The sequence below is a fragment of the Anabrus simplex genome, chromosome 3 (genome assembly GCF_040414725.1).
Source record: "Anabrus simplex isolate iqAnaSimp1 chromosome 3, ASM4041472v1, whole genome shotgun sequence".
NCBI classification, from domain to species: domain Eukaryota; kingdom Metazoa; phylum Arthropoda; class Insecta; order Orthoptera; family Tettigoniidae; genus Anabrus; species Anabrus simplex.
The window spans coordinates 443359871-443374786 of record NC_090267.1 but is presented as its reverse complement, the minus strand read 5'-3'; the positions used below and the strand labels follow the sequence as shown (position 1 = coordinate 443374786).

Here is a 14916-nt window from a genome sequence, read left to right as displayed (position 1 = left end):
TCACGCCCACGACATGGAAAGGGCATCTTTCAAAGCTGACCAATGAAAACGAATGTTCGTCCATTTCTAGGATCGTAGTATGTAAGTGCAAATGGTTTCTAGAGGACCTGCTGCAATCGCTGTTGACGATTAAGATGCCAGATACCGTCTGGACTACATTTACGAAATAAAAAACATACGCATCAACCCAGGATCGACCACTCGACCTCCTACATGACAACCCAAAACTCTATCCACTGCACCAACTGTACAGCACGACTAGTATGTGGTGACAGAGGTAGTTACCCTACATGTGGTTACAGTGTTGCCATATTGCTATTCTTCAACGTCGTTTTTCTGCCGGATATACTCGCAAGACGAAAATTTGTGAGAGACATTTTTTATTGCTGGCATGTGAGGAGTCGCGCTGCGACGCCCGAGTGCGCGAATTTCGCTTCACCCTGTATATTAAATGAATGGATGAATGAATTATTGCATGATTGAATTGTATTTCTGGTAAAACTGTTTATAATATACAACCTTTTCGAGGATTTAATTACAGATCTCCGGTTAATTAAGACTTAAATTACGCTAAAATATTATGCGTTATCACAGTATCAGTCCACATTTTATATTTAATAATCCAACAAGTCCGCCTCTGTGGTGTAGTGGTTAGCGTGATTAGCTGCCACCGCCGGAGGTCCGGGTTCGATTCCCGGCTCTGCCACGAAAATTTGAAAAGTGGTACGAGGGCTGGAACGGGGTCCACTCAGCCTCGGGAGGTCAACTGAGTAGAGGTGGGTTCGATTCCCACCTCAGCCATCCTGGAAGTGGTTTTCCGTGGTTTCCCACTTCTCCTCCAGGCGAATGCCGGGATGGTACCTAACTTAAGGCCACGGCCGCTTCCTTCCCTCTTCCTTGTCTATCCCTTCCAATCTTCCCATCCCTCCACAAGGCCCCTGTTCAGCATAGCAGGTGAGGCCGCCTGGGCGAGGTACTGGTCATCCTCCCCAGTTGTATCCCCCGACGAAGAGTCTGAAGCTCCAGGACACTGCCTTTGAGGCGGTAGAGGTGGGATCCCTCGCTGAGTCCGAGGGAAAAGCCGAACCTGGAGGGTAAACAGATGATGATGATGATGATGATGATGATAATCCAACAAAGTTAAATCGTATCCCTATTGAGAGGTTCTCAAAGTGGATGCGTGGCGACGTTTCCTTGGAGTATGCAGATGCTTGAAAGAAAATGAAACTGGAATATACCGTCATTTTCTCGTTGCTTTTATGTTTTGTGTGTTTATAGTGCACTGATTCTTCTGGTGTGACCAGAACAAATTTGTCACTGTCACTGATCTGTTTCAGTCTCATCCTTGGCTTTGACAACATGAAAGTGACTTAGGATGAGTAAAACTACTAATGCTATTCCTTATTCAGTCAATGTCTCTTATGAATGGTGTGAAAATATCGCTCATAGGGTCGGTTGGTGCGTGCAATTCAGTGAGCTTGGCAGACCGATATGTAATAACTTCTGGCACTCTCAGAAAAGCAATGGGAAATCACCTTATTTCTCATTTTTCTAGTATGCTTCTTCGGTGACGCTATCTGTGACAGCTGATGGTGGAGCTGTTCAGGATCAACCCAGCCTTCGGGTTGAACATTCACCATACAATCGAAATGTTAAAATCAAAAAACATGAATGGCCTAAATAGTGGCGGTGTCTGCGATCAGCCCTAAAATACTATCGGTAACTGTCAGGAGAAACTGTTTCTATGGAGATCCTCGACATTATCAAGTCAGATTTGTAGAAACTGCTCTTGCAGCTAAGGAAGTATTCCCCGGTGATGAATGAAAGAGACTTGTTGATAGAGAAACCACTCGCTAATGGGCTAGCAATTAAACACTCACTTCATGATCATCATCATCATCTGTTTACCCTCCAGGGTCGGCTTTTTCCCTCGGACTCTTAGCGAGGGATCCCACCTCCACCGCCTCGAGGGCAGTGTCCTGGAGCTTCAGACTCTTGGTCGGGGGATACAACTGGGGAGAATGACCAGTACCTCGCCCAGGCGGCCTCACCTGCTATGCTGAACAGGGGCCTTGTGGAGGGAGGGGAAGATTGGAAGGGATAGGCAAGGAAGAGGGAAGGAAGCGGCCGTGGCCTTAAGTTAGGTACCATCCCGGCATTCGCCTGGAGGAGAAGTGGGAAACCACGGAAAACCACTTCCAGGATGGCTGAGGTGGGAATCGAACCCACCTCTACTCAGTTGACCTCCCGAGGCTGAGTGGACCCCGGTCCAGCCCTCATACCACTTTTCAAATTTCGTGGCAGAGCCGGGAATCGAACCCGGGCCTCCGGGGGTGGCAGCTAATCACGCTAACCACTACACCACAGAGGTGGACAAACACTCACTTACGCTATAAAAAAATATTCTTTGGCAGAATTTTCAACTGAAATTCCAGAAAATTACAGTTTTATGTTTTGTTTTTGCTTCCTAGTAAAACTACGAATGCTATTCCTTATTCAGTCAATGTCTCCAAACAAATATATAGCTAACGATGCCGATGCTGTGTTTGATGTCATTGATATTATAATGTTTTCCTTTAAGTTTAATACATTCGAAATTAAAATGTAAATTTTTGTAACTTATTTAGTCCCGTTTGTAATGTATTTACTGTTTCTTTCTACGAAAATTCAGAAGGGATACGTGAAATGTTAATTCTTTTCAAGGGGTCTGCGGAGATGACTGGAAAGTTCAGGAATCACTGTTATCGGCCAAAAAAAAACTGGAGGATAGGAAGATAAAGGTTTCAAAGATAATTAATCTGGTACAGAATAAGATAGAATGAGCAGATATTTTGCCAAATTCCTTTTCTTTCAAGGATTTGAAGTGGTGCTCGTTTAACATGAAGGCTTAATGCATCCTAGGACTCTGCGTCTCTATAAAGTTCTTGTCGTTCTTCTAAATGTTTTGACTTAATGGGTTATAGAACCTGAGCTCTTCCGACTGAAATGAGTCACATGTAGCAAAGTCATGTTCCTCGACGAAGATTACTGCGTGTTCGCTTATGTAAACCAAACTCTCCAGTATATATCTCTTGCTGGGATGTTTGAAGACTTTTCCGGTTATTCTCCCGACTATCCTGATGGACGATTAAGTTGCGGTGATGGATCCCCATAGCAGACGTAAGCAAGTAGTCGTTCTAGGGAGCAGGCGCTTCTTGCTCCGCTCAAGACGGCTCGCTGCCGGATGAGAAGAGAATAGCGGACAGGCGAGTTGCATACCGTGGTGGTACTTGTAGTAACCGCACGGAGATAATGTTACCATATAAACAACAACGATAATAATTCGGAGCATGAATCATGCGGAAAGAATAGGAAACATATTATAGAGTATAACAAGGCGAGAAAATTGTGGGCTTGAACTTCGTGTGGTGTAAGAATAACGTGTATCCCTCACTGGCCTTCAGTAGGCTTACGTATCACGTCATATACTTCCCCTCCATGCTCGCTCAGCTGTTTCGTTCCTCAGCCCCAGGAAGCAAACTGGCTCCGAAGTTGTTTCGCTCTGATTTGCTGCTATAGGATATCAACGACGTATTGAAATTCAGTTTATGCGTATAACTAGCTGATACACCCGAGCTTCGCTACGGAATTACAATTGTATTCAGAATTCTCGTTAAAATAGTGTACACATTGTAGGTAAGATTTTATTAAATTGCATAGCTCTTAGTTGTTACCCTAGAAACACAATGGGAAGGTCGCCAAACGTAGTTTCTCTTGTAACGACAGGGTTATGGAGTTTTCATTGTAATAGCAGGCCGCGTTGCCTGCTGCCAGTCACAATCGAGTTGGAGAGTTTTCATTATAATGGCAGACAATATGAGCAATATTAACGTAATAAAGTGGCATTTTAATACATATCTGCGTGAGTATAAATTCAAAGGAAAAATCATTAATGATTAATATTAATGTTTTATTACCGGAAAATTACCGGGATAATTGGCCTACGTATGTATCTCCTGTAAAATAGTTCGCTAAAGAAGAGTATGTTTCCATTACATATCACTAAAAAATTTCATTACAACTTGGAGAATGACAAAAATAAGGAAGGCTCTGACTGAGCGAGAGGTAAAACTATCTGTTATATTATTTTAATATATTATAATAGTTTTGTTATATTTTTGAATATTTGTATGTAGAGTTATGTACCAGCCATAAGATAGATAAATAAATAAATAAATAAATAAATAAATAAATAGTGGCGTATCTTGCAGTGAACCTCCACGCCATGATGGCTGACAGTGTGTTTCCGCTTTTAGTTTGCCATTTGTTTAATCTATTTATTCATGTTCCTTGCCAATCAAACTTATTTAAAATAAAATATAGGTCCTATTTACACGCGGCGTTAGTGTGCGGTCCACAAATTGTAGTGGAGTCACTTGTATATGCTTTGGACGTGGGTGCTGTGAAGAGTAAAGTAAATGTCGGTGCGACGTAAAGCAAAGTGTAAACAAAGGAATAACGCTTGCCTAAAGAACAGTATTGTTTCCAAGACATGTCGCTAAAATTTGCCATTACAAACACTGCACTGGCCGGCTGTTTCTGTCAGTCGAGATGTGCGCTCTGTCTCTTCGGCTGCTACTGATTTCCGCTAGATGGCATTAGTAGTCTACTGCAAAAAGGTACCCATTATAGACAGGAAGTAGGACAATATATATCTAACTTAGACATAAGATTATAAGTTCTTAAAACTATTTTGTTAACATACTCTTAATAATAATAATAATAATAATAATAATAATAATAATAATAATAATAATAATAATAATAATAATAATAATAATAATCGTCATCATCATAATTAGTGTTGTTAACATCTGGTACGTTAAAAAATTCCGAGGAACAAAATTCCAACATCTTGGTGTATTTTAAGGCACAGTACGTTGGTTAGGTTAGGGAACTTTTTGCTCAACATCGGAACAAATAACAATTTGAGAAATATTAAGAAGAATTTTCCACCCATTGATTTTACCAGCACCGTCCAGGACAAGGGATTTGCCATTCACTGGCCGTATTTGCAAGAGGAAAGTAGGAATTCAGAAATTGAATGCTTGGCTAAAGATTCAGTATTGAAATATTTGGGGTTGCGGTGAAGCTAAGTTCAACAAAGAGATCCGCACACGTTGTTGGGGAAGGCTGAATGTGCACTGATTAGGTAGGGGAGCTATTAGATGGGATTAAATGTCAGTCTGTACGAGAGGGGTTATGTCTTGAGGAGCAGGACGACGTCATAACACAGAGAGAAAAGGCGGGGGACTGGATGTTTCAAATTATATGCTTTTTGAGTGGAATAAGATACGGGTGGGCTGTGTAAGGAAGATGAAAGGCAGAATGCTTGGGCTGGGCCAATGATTTTTTGGATTCTCTGGTATTAGACTGTGCTGATATTTCTGTTGCGGCTACATTCGTTCTCTGCGCAGTAGTTCTAACATCGGCACTGTTCATCCAATTTATCATCGAAAGTTTGCATCATTACAGTACATTCATGTGAGCTCGGGCTGCAGGTCATCCGAAAATTTGAGTGACGTGACATGACGCGACAAAATGTATAACGGAAGTGCCGTCACAAAATGTTTTACCAAGCAACAGTATTCTTGAGAGGGCTGTAAATTTGTATAAATAGCGCGTGTTGAAATAAAATCCACTAGATCTACGCTGGGATGGTAGAATTTATTAACATTCAGATCAATGGTCTCCATGTTACGGTACACACTGTAGAATAGGGTTGCCACCTGTCCCGTATTGTAAGGGACATCCCGTATTTGAGGTGAAAATTTTGCGTCCCGTGTTATGAACTGTTGTCCCATAAAAAAGAACGTTAGTCTTTTTTTGTCTCTAAATATTTTTAAACCGGGCGAGTTGGCCGTGCGGTTAGAGGCGCGCAGCTGTGAGCTCGCATTCGGGAGATAGTGGTTTCGAACCCCACTGTCGGCAGCCCTGAAGATGGATTTCCGTGGTTTCCCATTTTCACGCCAGGCAAATGCTGGGGCTGTACCTTAAGGCCACGGCCGCTTCCTTCCCATTCTTAGGCCTTTCCTCTTCCATCGTCGCTATAAGACCTATCTCTGTCGGTGCGACGTAAAGCAAATAGAAAAGAAAATTAAAATATGTATTTGATTTGAGCGACTTTAAAGTTCAAAGTAGCTCTATTATTTTTTTTTTCTCCTTTGGAATCTTAGGAGAAGGAGATCTCGTGATGTCTTGCCATTTCCTGGTAAAGCTGAGCATGCTGGATTATTTACCTCGTCTTCCGCCGCGTATTTCCGTAGGTTTTCCATTCCATTTTCTAACGTGATTCTCTATGCTGTATGAGACTAACTCTACGTAAATCGTGTTATCAATCCCTCCAATTAACTGAAATAATTGATATAGAGGAGAGTTTTGTCTTGTTGAGAACATTCTTGCCAGTGGAGAGTACAGAAGATGCCTCAAACAAGTGGTTGTCAATGTTTACTAGTCATAAAGAACAACAGAAACTAATCGAATTAGAAAAGGTTGTACCTTTTGTAATGAGTGTTCCTGGGTCAAATGCAGCTGTTGAACTCATTTTCTCCTGAATATCTAACAAGTGGTCAGACAGTAGACACAGGTGTTCAGTAGATCTGATTTAAATATGTCTTGTAGACAGTTCCATGGCATGATGCGGTTAGACAGCGAAATTTTAAAGTCAGCTATGTCAAATGTGAATTACAAATGGAGAAAACAAGGTAGTTCCAATAATGTTTTTTTTTCTGCATGTTTTGCCATGAAATGAAATTCCACATCCTGTTTCCATTCATGTAACCGGGTCACGAATGGAATGAATGAAGCCGCATCTTGCGGCGAGAATAGGAATTGCGCCGGCTGCCGAAGCCTGTCGCACTCCTCTGGGGCAATGATTAATGAATGACAGATGAAATGAAATGATATTGGAGAGTGTTGCTGGAATGAAATATGACAGGTAAAACCGGAGTACTCGGAGAAAAACCTGTCCCGGCACCGCTTTGCCCGGCACAAATCTCACATGGAGTGACCGGGATTTGAACCACGGAATCCAGCGGTGGGAGGCAGGCGCGCTGCCTCCTGAACCACGGAGGCTCATGTATTGTCATCCCTAATGCATTGTACTGTATGTACAGTTAAGAGGGCGTAAGTTAGTTTCTTTTATGAATTTCAATAATTATTTTTTTCTGTTAATGAAACTAATTAAAATCTAATTGAAATTGGTATCTAACGTTTGATTTTTCAAGTATTTATGAACTATCCCATATTTTTGTGAAAAATCACGTATTTTTTTGGTAAATACTCTTATTTCTTATATAAAAAAAGTGGCAACCCTACTGTAGAACTAATATGTACTCGTAAATTCACAGCCTCTTATGGCTGGTGGGCATCTGAAATTAGCAGCTGTTGAATTTTTTCTTTTGCTATTTGTTTTGCGTCGCACCGACACAGATAGGTCTTATGGCGACGATCAGACAGGAAAGGCCCAGGAATGGGAAGGAAGCGGCCGTGGCCTTAAGGTAGAGCTCAAGCATTTGCCTGGTGTGAAAATGGGAAACCACGGAAAACCATCTTCAGGGCTGCCGACAGTGGGGTTCAAACCTACTATCTCCCGGATGCGAGCTCACAGCTGTGCGCCCCTAACCACACTGCCAACTCGTCCGGTGCTGTTGATGTTATACCTAGTAAGTGACCTTGAGAGGTGCACGGGCTGTAGATCCGTATTTTAAAAAAAGGACCTCTGTACCCATCTCTGTGAAATTATACAAATAAATCCTTCGTTATCAATATTTGAGTTTCCTTTATTGAAAGATATATTCATGATCATTAGCTTTTCGCAAAGGAAAAGGTTTATATTTTATTTAATTAATATTATTTACATGATTATTAATTTAGGCTTTTATCTGCTTTCCTTAGTTCTGAAAATCTGCCTTCTGTTTATATTTTCTATACAGATTACCAGTTTTAATGCCTCTCTATTTAATCTACAATGTCATTCTCTGATATAAGACTGTGCTGATATTTCTGTTGTGGCTACATTTGTTCTCATCTGCGCAGTACTTTTAACACCAGCACAGTTCATTGAATTAACCATTGAAAGTTTGCATCATTACATTCATATGATCTCGGCATCATTTCAAACTAACTAATGCTTTATTTCTTTTTCATCTGATTTGATATGAACCTTAACCGCCTCACAATATTCCTTCACACGAGGATTTCGTGCTATCATCTTCTAGTTTCTGCATCCCACTTCTTATTTATCATCCCATACTTTGTCTTCTTACATCAATTTTGAACCTCTGTGTATCACCAAGAAGTAGTACGGCTCCATGGCTAAATGGTTATCGTGCTGGCCTTTGGTCACAGGGGTCCCGGGTTCGATTCCCGGCAGGTTCGGGAATTTTAACCATCATTGCTTAATTTCGCTGGCACGTGGGCTGGGTGTGTATGTGTCGTCTTCATCATCACTTCATCCTCATCACGACGTGCAGATCGCCTATGGGCGTCAAATCAAACGACCTGCACCTGGCGAGCCGAACACTCCCAGCACTAAAAGCCATACGCCATTTAATTTTACCAAGAACTTTCCTTGGGGGTTCACTGTCATTCAAGCGCATGATATTTCCTGACACCCTCAGCTTGACTGTTTTCGCTATTGTTTTAACATTAAAGCCACTGTACAGCTGATATCATTCTCTTAGTTATGTCGCTTATGCCATTCGCCGTTCTTACCAACATATGTAGCTGAAATGTATAGATTTATATTACACTGACTGACAGAGCAAATGCAACACCAAGAAGGAGTGGTCAGAACTTTATGCCAATTGCAGGGTAGACTGACGTCACTGAGGTATGCTCATGATGTGAAATGCGCCGCTGTGCTGCGCACGTAGCGAACGATAAATGGGACACGGCGCTGGCGAATGGCCCACTTCGTACCGTGATTTCTCAGCCGACAGTCATTGTAGAACGTGTTGTCGTGTGCCACAGGACACGTGTATAGCTAAGAATGCCAGGCCGCCGTCAACGGAGGCATTTCCAGCAGACAGACGACTTTACGAGGGGTATGGTGATCGGGCTGAGAAGGGCAGGTTGGTCGCTTCGTCAAATCGCAGCCGATACCCATAGGGATGTGTCCACGGTGCAGCGCCTGTGGCGAAGATGGTTGGCGCAGGGACATGTGGCACGTGCGAGGGGTCCAGGCGCAGCCCGAGTGACGTCAGCACGCGAGGATCGGCGCATCCGCCGCCAAGCGGTGGCAGCCCCGCACGCCACGTCAACCGCCATTCTTCAGCATGTGCAAGACACCCTGGCTGTTCCAATATCGACCAGAACAATTTCCCGTCGATTGATTGAAGGAGGCCTGCACTCCCGGCGTCCGCTCAGAAGACTACCATTGACTCCACAGCATAGACGTGCACGCCTGGCATGGTGCCGGGCTAGAGCGACTTGGATAAGGGAATGGCGGAACGTCGTGTTATCCGATGAGTCACGCTTCTGTTCTGTCAGTGATAGTCACCGCAGACGAGTGTGGCGTCGGCGTGGAGAAAGGTCAAATCCGGCAGTAACTGTGGAGCGCCCTACCGCTAGACAACGCGGCATCATGGTTTGGGGCGCTATTGCGTATGATTCCACGTCACCTCTAGTGCGTATTCAAGGCACGTTAAATGCCCACCGCTACGTGCAGCATGTGCTGCGGCCGGTGGCACTCCCGTACCTTCAGGGGCTGCCCAATGCTCTGTTTCAGCAGGATAATGCCCGCCCACACACTGCTCGCATCTCCCAACAGGCTCTACGAGGTGTACAGATGCTTCCGTGGCCAGCGTACTCTCCGGATCTCTCACCAATCGAACACGTGTGGGATCTCATTGGACGCCGTTTGCAAACTCTGCCCCAGCCTCGTACGGACGACCAACTGTGGCAAATGGTTGACAGAGAATGGAGAACCATCCCTCAGGACACCATCCGCACTCTTATTGACTCTGTACCTCGACGTGTTTCTGCGTGCATCGCCGCTCGCGGTGGTCCTACATCCTACTGAGTCGATGCCGTGCGCATTGTGTAACCTGCATATCGGTTTGAAATAAACATCAATTATTCGTCCGTGCCGACTCTGTTTTTTCCCCAACTTTCATCCTTTTCGAACCACTCCTCCTTGGTGTTGCATTTGCTATGTCAGTCAGTGTATATAATACTATTAGAATGATTGAAAAGATTCACTTTATAGTTTTTGAAGTAACTATAGCTATGTACAGTCGCTCGGAAAGAAAAGAATGAGCTCATTTTATTGTATACGTTAAAGACATAATGTTTGCTGTGGGTGTCCACAGGGGTTGTAAGAACTTTGTTTCAAACAACTCCAGTTTACGTTCCACTATGCTACGCATGGGCGAAGTTTGAGGCATATGTCGCGATAGATCTAACCAGGACCTTATGTATCATCAGCAACTGAACAGTTATCTCTGTTTTGTATTATACTGCCAAAATACATATTTTGGATATATACGAGCCATCCACGTAGTTCCTTATTGTGTGATCTTCAGGACAACTAAATTGCTATGAATCCACATGATACACAAGACGTATACTCTGCGATCCATATCAGAAGCTTACTAATTTTTTTAGAATCCTTTAAAGTACATCTCAAGATATCTTCTAATATTCTGACAGAATCGGTTACAGATATCGTCAACCCAGAGCGAAATGCCGTCAGTGCTAGTCTGCTCAGTGCTTGGGAGGGTTGGGAGCAGCTGAGTTGAGGAACGGAGGGGAAGTTCAAGTCATGCGTACCCAAGCTAGAGCTGTTTGAGTAGCAGTACAATAGTTAAATAATTATAAACACACTGGTATACTACAAAAGAGAATGCCTAGATTGCACAAACGTAATTCAAATACGTTAAGCATGAGCGGATTCCCGTATTTGTGCAAACAGCTGTTCTTATTAATAAAGATGTGTAAATCTAGCCACAAAAGTAAGCTCATCGACTTAGAGCTAAACTGTGCATTGCGACTTGTCAGTATGCAAACAATAGTACCAAATAATAAATAGTACACAATCTGAAATAATAGTACAATAGTACACAATCTGAAAAATCCCGAAGGTCCTGAAGAGCAGATGTACACCAAAGATATATTTTAATTTGTTTATTTAATTTGTTTCTTAGAGAATGGGTGACATACAGGGAGGCTGTAGTAGCAACAGCAAGGGAATGCCTAAGAACAACTGTGTGTAAAGATGGGAAAAAGCTAACATCTTGGTGGAATGATGAAGTGAGAGCAGCTTGTAAACGTAAAAGGAAGGCTTATCAGAAATGGCTCCAAACAAGTGCTGACGCAGACAGGGAATTGTACATACAGTAGATGAAAGAAACAGAGCGAAACAAATAAATGTTGAATCCAAAACGAAGTTGTGCGAAGATTTTGGTAATAACCTGTAAAGGCTAGGTCAAGCAGCAGGGAAAGCTTTCTGGACAGTGAAACAGAACCTTAGAAAGGGAGGGGAAAAGGAAATTAACACTGTTTTGGGTAAATCAGGTGAACTCGTAATAGATCCCAGGGAATCACTGAACAGGTGGAGGAAATATTTTGAAAAACTTTTCAACGTAAAAGAAAATCTTCATGGTGGTGTTGCAAACAACGGAGCTCAAAGGGAGGAAATAACGCTTGAGGAAGTGGAAAGGATGGTTAAATGAACTCCTTTGTCATAAAGCAGGAAGGATGGCTACAACTATCGAGGTATCTCATTGATTAGTATACCAGGCAAAGTATTCACTGGCATCTTGGAAAGAAGGGTGCGATCAGTGTTTGAGAGGAAGTTGGATGGAAACCAGTGTGGTTTCAGACCACAGAAGGGCTGTCAGGATCAGATTTTCAGTTTGCGCCAGATAATTGAAAAACGCTACGAGAGGAATAGACAGTTATATTTATGTTTCCTAGATCTAGAGAAAGCATATGACAGGGTACCGAGGGAAAAGATGTTCGCCATACTATGGAACTACGGGATCAAGTGTAGATTATTAAAATCAATCAAAGGCATTTATTTTGACAATTGGGCTGCAGTGAGAATTGATGATAGAATGAGTTCTTGGTTCAGGGTACTTACAGGGGTTAGCCAAGGCTGTAATCTTTCACCTTTGTTGTTCGTAGGTTACATGGATAATCTGCTGAAAGGTATAAAGTGGCAGGGAGGGATTCAGGTAGGTGGTAGGTGGATATGTAGTAAGCAGTTTGGCCTATGCTGATGACTTGGTCTTAATGGCAGATTGCGCCGAAAGCCTGCAGTCTAATATCTTGGAACATGAAAATAGGCGCAATGAGTAGAGTATGAAAATTAGCCTTTCGAAGACTAAATTGATGTCAGTATGTAAGAAATCCAAAAGCACTGCACGTCAGAAAGGTGATACAAAGCTGGAACATGTAGATAAGTATTTAGGATATGTGTACTCCCCGAATGGTAATATAGTAAGTGAGATTGAATCAAGGCGCAGTAAAGCTAATGCAGTGAGGTCGCAGTTGCGATCAACAGTATTCTGTAAGTAGGAAGTCAGCTCCCGGACGATACTATCTTTACATCGGTCTGTTTTCAGACCAACTTTGCTTTACGGGAACGAAATCTGGGTGGACTCAGGATATCTTATTCATAAGTTAGAAGTGACAGACATGAAAGTAGCGAGAAGGATTGCTGGTACAAACAGGTGGGAACAATGGCAGGAGGGTACTGGGAACGAGGATATAAATGCTAAAGTAGGAATGAGCTCGATGGATGAAGCTGTACGCATAACCCAGCTTCAGTGGCGGGGTCATGTGAGGCGAATGGAGGAGGACAGGTTACCTAGGAGAATAATGGACTCTGTTATGGAGGGTAAGATGGTTAGACGATGGTTAGACTCAGTTTCTAACGATTTAAAGATAAGAGGTATAGAATTAAGTGAGGCCACAGCACTAGTTGCACATAGAGGATTGTGGCAACATTTAGTAAATTTAGAGACTTGCAGACTGAACGCTGAAAGGCATAATGATCTACAATGATAATGTATGTACGATGTAATTTGTTTCTTTGCTTTCGTAGTCACCAATACCAAAAATATCTTGAAATGTTTGTTCCTTTAAGAAAAATATGAAAACAAATTACATAAATGGTATTTTCTTGACGTAAGTGTCCTGATACTGTGGTTTTTGAACACAATGACAATACATTTATTCCGGAAATATACAATGCTATATTTTTTTCCTTTGCCTACGAATAATTTTCTCGTCCTGCCATATGCGTGTGCTCCATAATATGCATCCTTTTCGTTCCACATGGACCATACTCCGAATAATAATAATAATAATAATAATAATAATAATAATAATAATAATAATAATAATAATAATAATAATAATAATAATAATTGGTTAGCAGGAATTCATGAAGATCTACAAGAAATGGGTATTGAGGACGAAACCATTCAAGATAGAATGAAATTTAGCAGCTTAGTAAACAAACATAAATTTGTAGAGAAACCAACAAGAAAAAATATGGGCTGGACAGAAACACGCAGAAAGGAACACAGTGAAAAAATGAAGAGATACTCGGAAGAAAAGAAGAAGAAACATTGTGCAAAATAAGTTCATACGCGCTCCACAGTTGGGCACAACGAATCAAAATAATAATAATAATAATAATAATAATAATAATAATAATAATAATAATAATAATACGCACACACGAATGTTATGGGAACATTATCCCACCACCACCACTGTAATGTACCGATACGTACGAAGACAGTCTGGTGCTCCGTTCTCCCCTCTACAGTCAGCCATTACGAGCGGAGCCAAGTAGTGCCTGTTCCCTAGAGCAACGAGCTGATGACCTTTGGGTTACCACATCAAGTTTTGAATCCCAAGGGTGATCATATTTTTTTTTAAATGTTGCCACTCATGACGAGCCCCTTAATGTAAGCTATCCTCTGAAGAAGACTGATCCATCTCGGATCGGATATAGAGATCACAGTGCATTGTGCATTGCGGTATGGGCTACAAGAAGTTTGTTCCATTCTCGGGACAGCCGGCGATGGGTTTGGAACACAGACGTCTCCCGAATGCAGAGATTGGACCCATAGCGGCCACTCCGCTCTGTGATTACAACTTGAACTAAACTACAAAAATGTAATCTTTATGAACATGCCCCGTAATCATACTGCAAAATTATGTTTATTAGATGTTAGTGACAACCTGCTTCACACCTGAATAGAATATCTTGACTAATATAATCAATTAATACCCTATAATGTAACATTTAAGTTAAATAAATTAATCAACAATGCAATGGAGCCTCTTGGCCCTATGCGTTCAACAAAGCAAGTCCGTTGAACTGTATCTGTATGGCTATAAAAGTTTAGATTGTTTAATAACCAAGATTCCGCTTCGAATAAACTCTCAACTTGGTACACTATTTGAGAGAGCTCGTAAAGGAATTTCTTGAATAACTTATATATGACAGTGTTTCTAACATCAACATCTCTTTCTTCTATCTGGAAATAAATATTAAATACGACATATTAATCGTATTAAAGAAGACTGTTAATATTTGTGTTGCAGACGTCCCGAGTGCAGGAGGCTGAAGTGTGGTTTACCCGCGCAGAATCCTTGGCCCCTCACGATGCCGGAGTGTTTCGTCAATACGGTAAGATTCATTGTCATCATGCACAACCTACTTGTTATTTAAATGTATTGTGCGATTTAGCCATCATACTCCTTAATACACAGGTACTACGGTATTAGACAATTAGATGGATTGATGAACCTATGTTAAAACGTTTTTAATTAGCAATTTGCTTTACGTCGCACCGATACAGATAGGTCTTATGGCGACGATGGGATACTAAGGGGCAAGGAGTGTGAAGGAAG

At 41.9% G+C, this 14916-nt stretch overlaps 1 protein-coding gene across 1 annotated transcript in view; it reads left to right on the top strand.

Moving 5' to 3' along the window:
- The window catches only part of LOC136867421 (protein O-mannosyl-transferase TMTC2), a 289097-nt gene that overhangs the window by 135233 nt on the left and 138948 nt on the right, over positions 1-14916 (top strand). The window contains exon 8 of the mRNA XM_067144624.2: positions 14608-14692. Within this exon, the coding sequence (XP_067000725.2) occupies positions 14608-14692 (85 nt within the window). The remainder of the gene's footprint in view (positions 1-14607; positions 14693-14916) is intronic.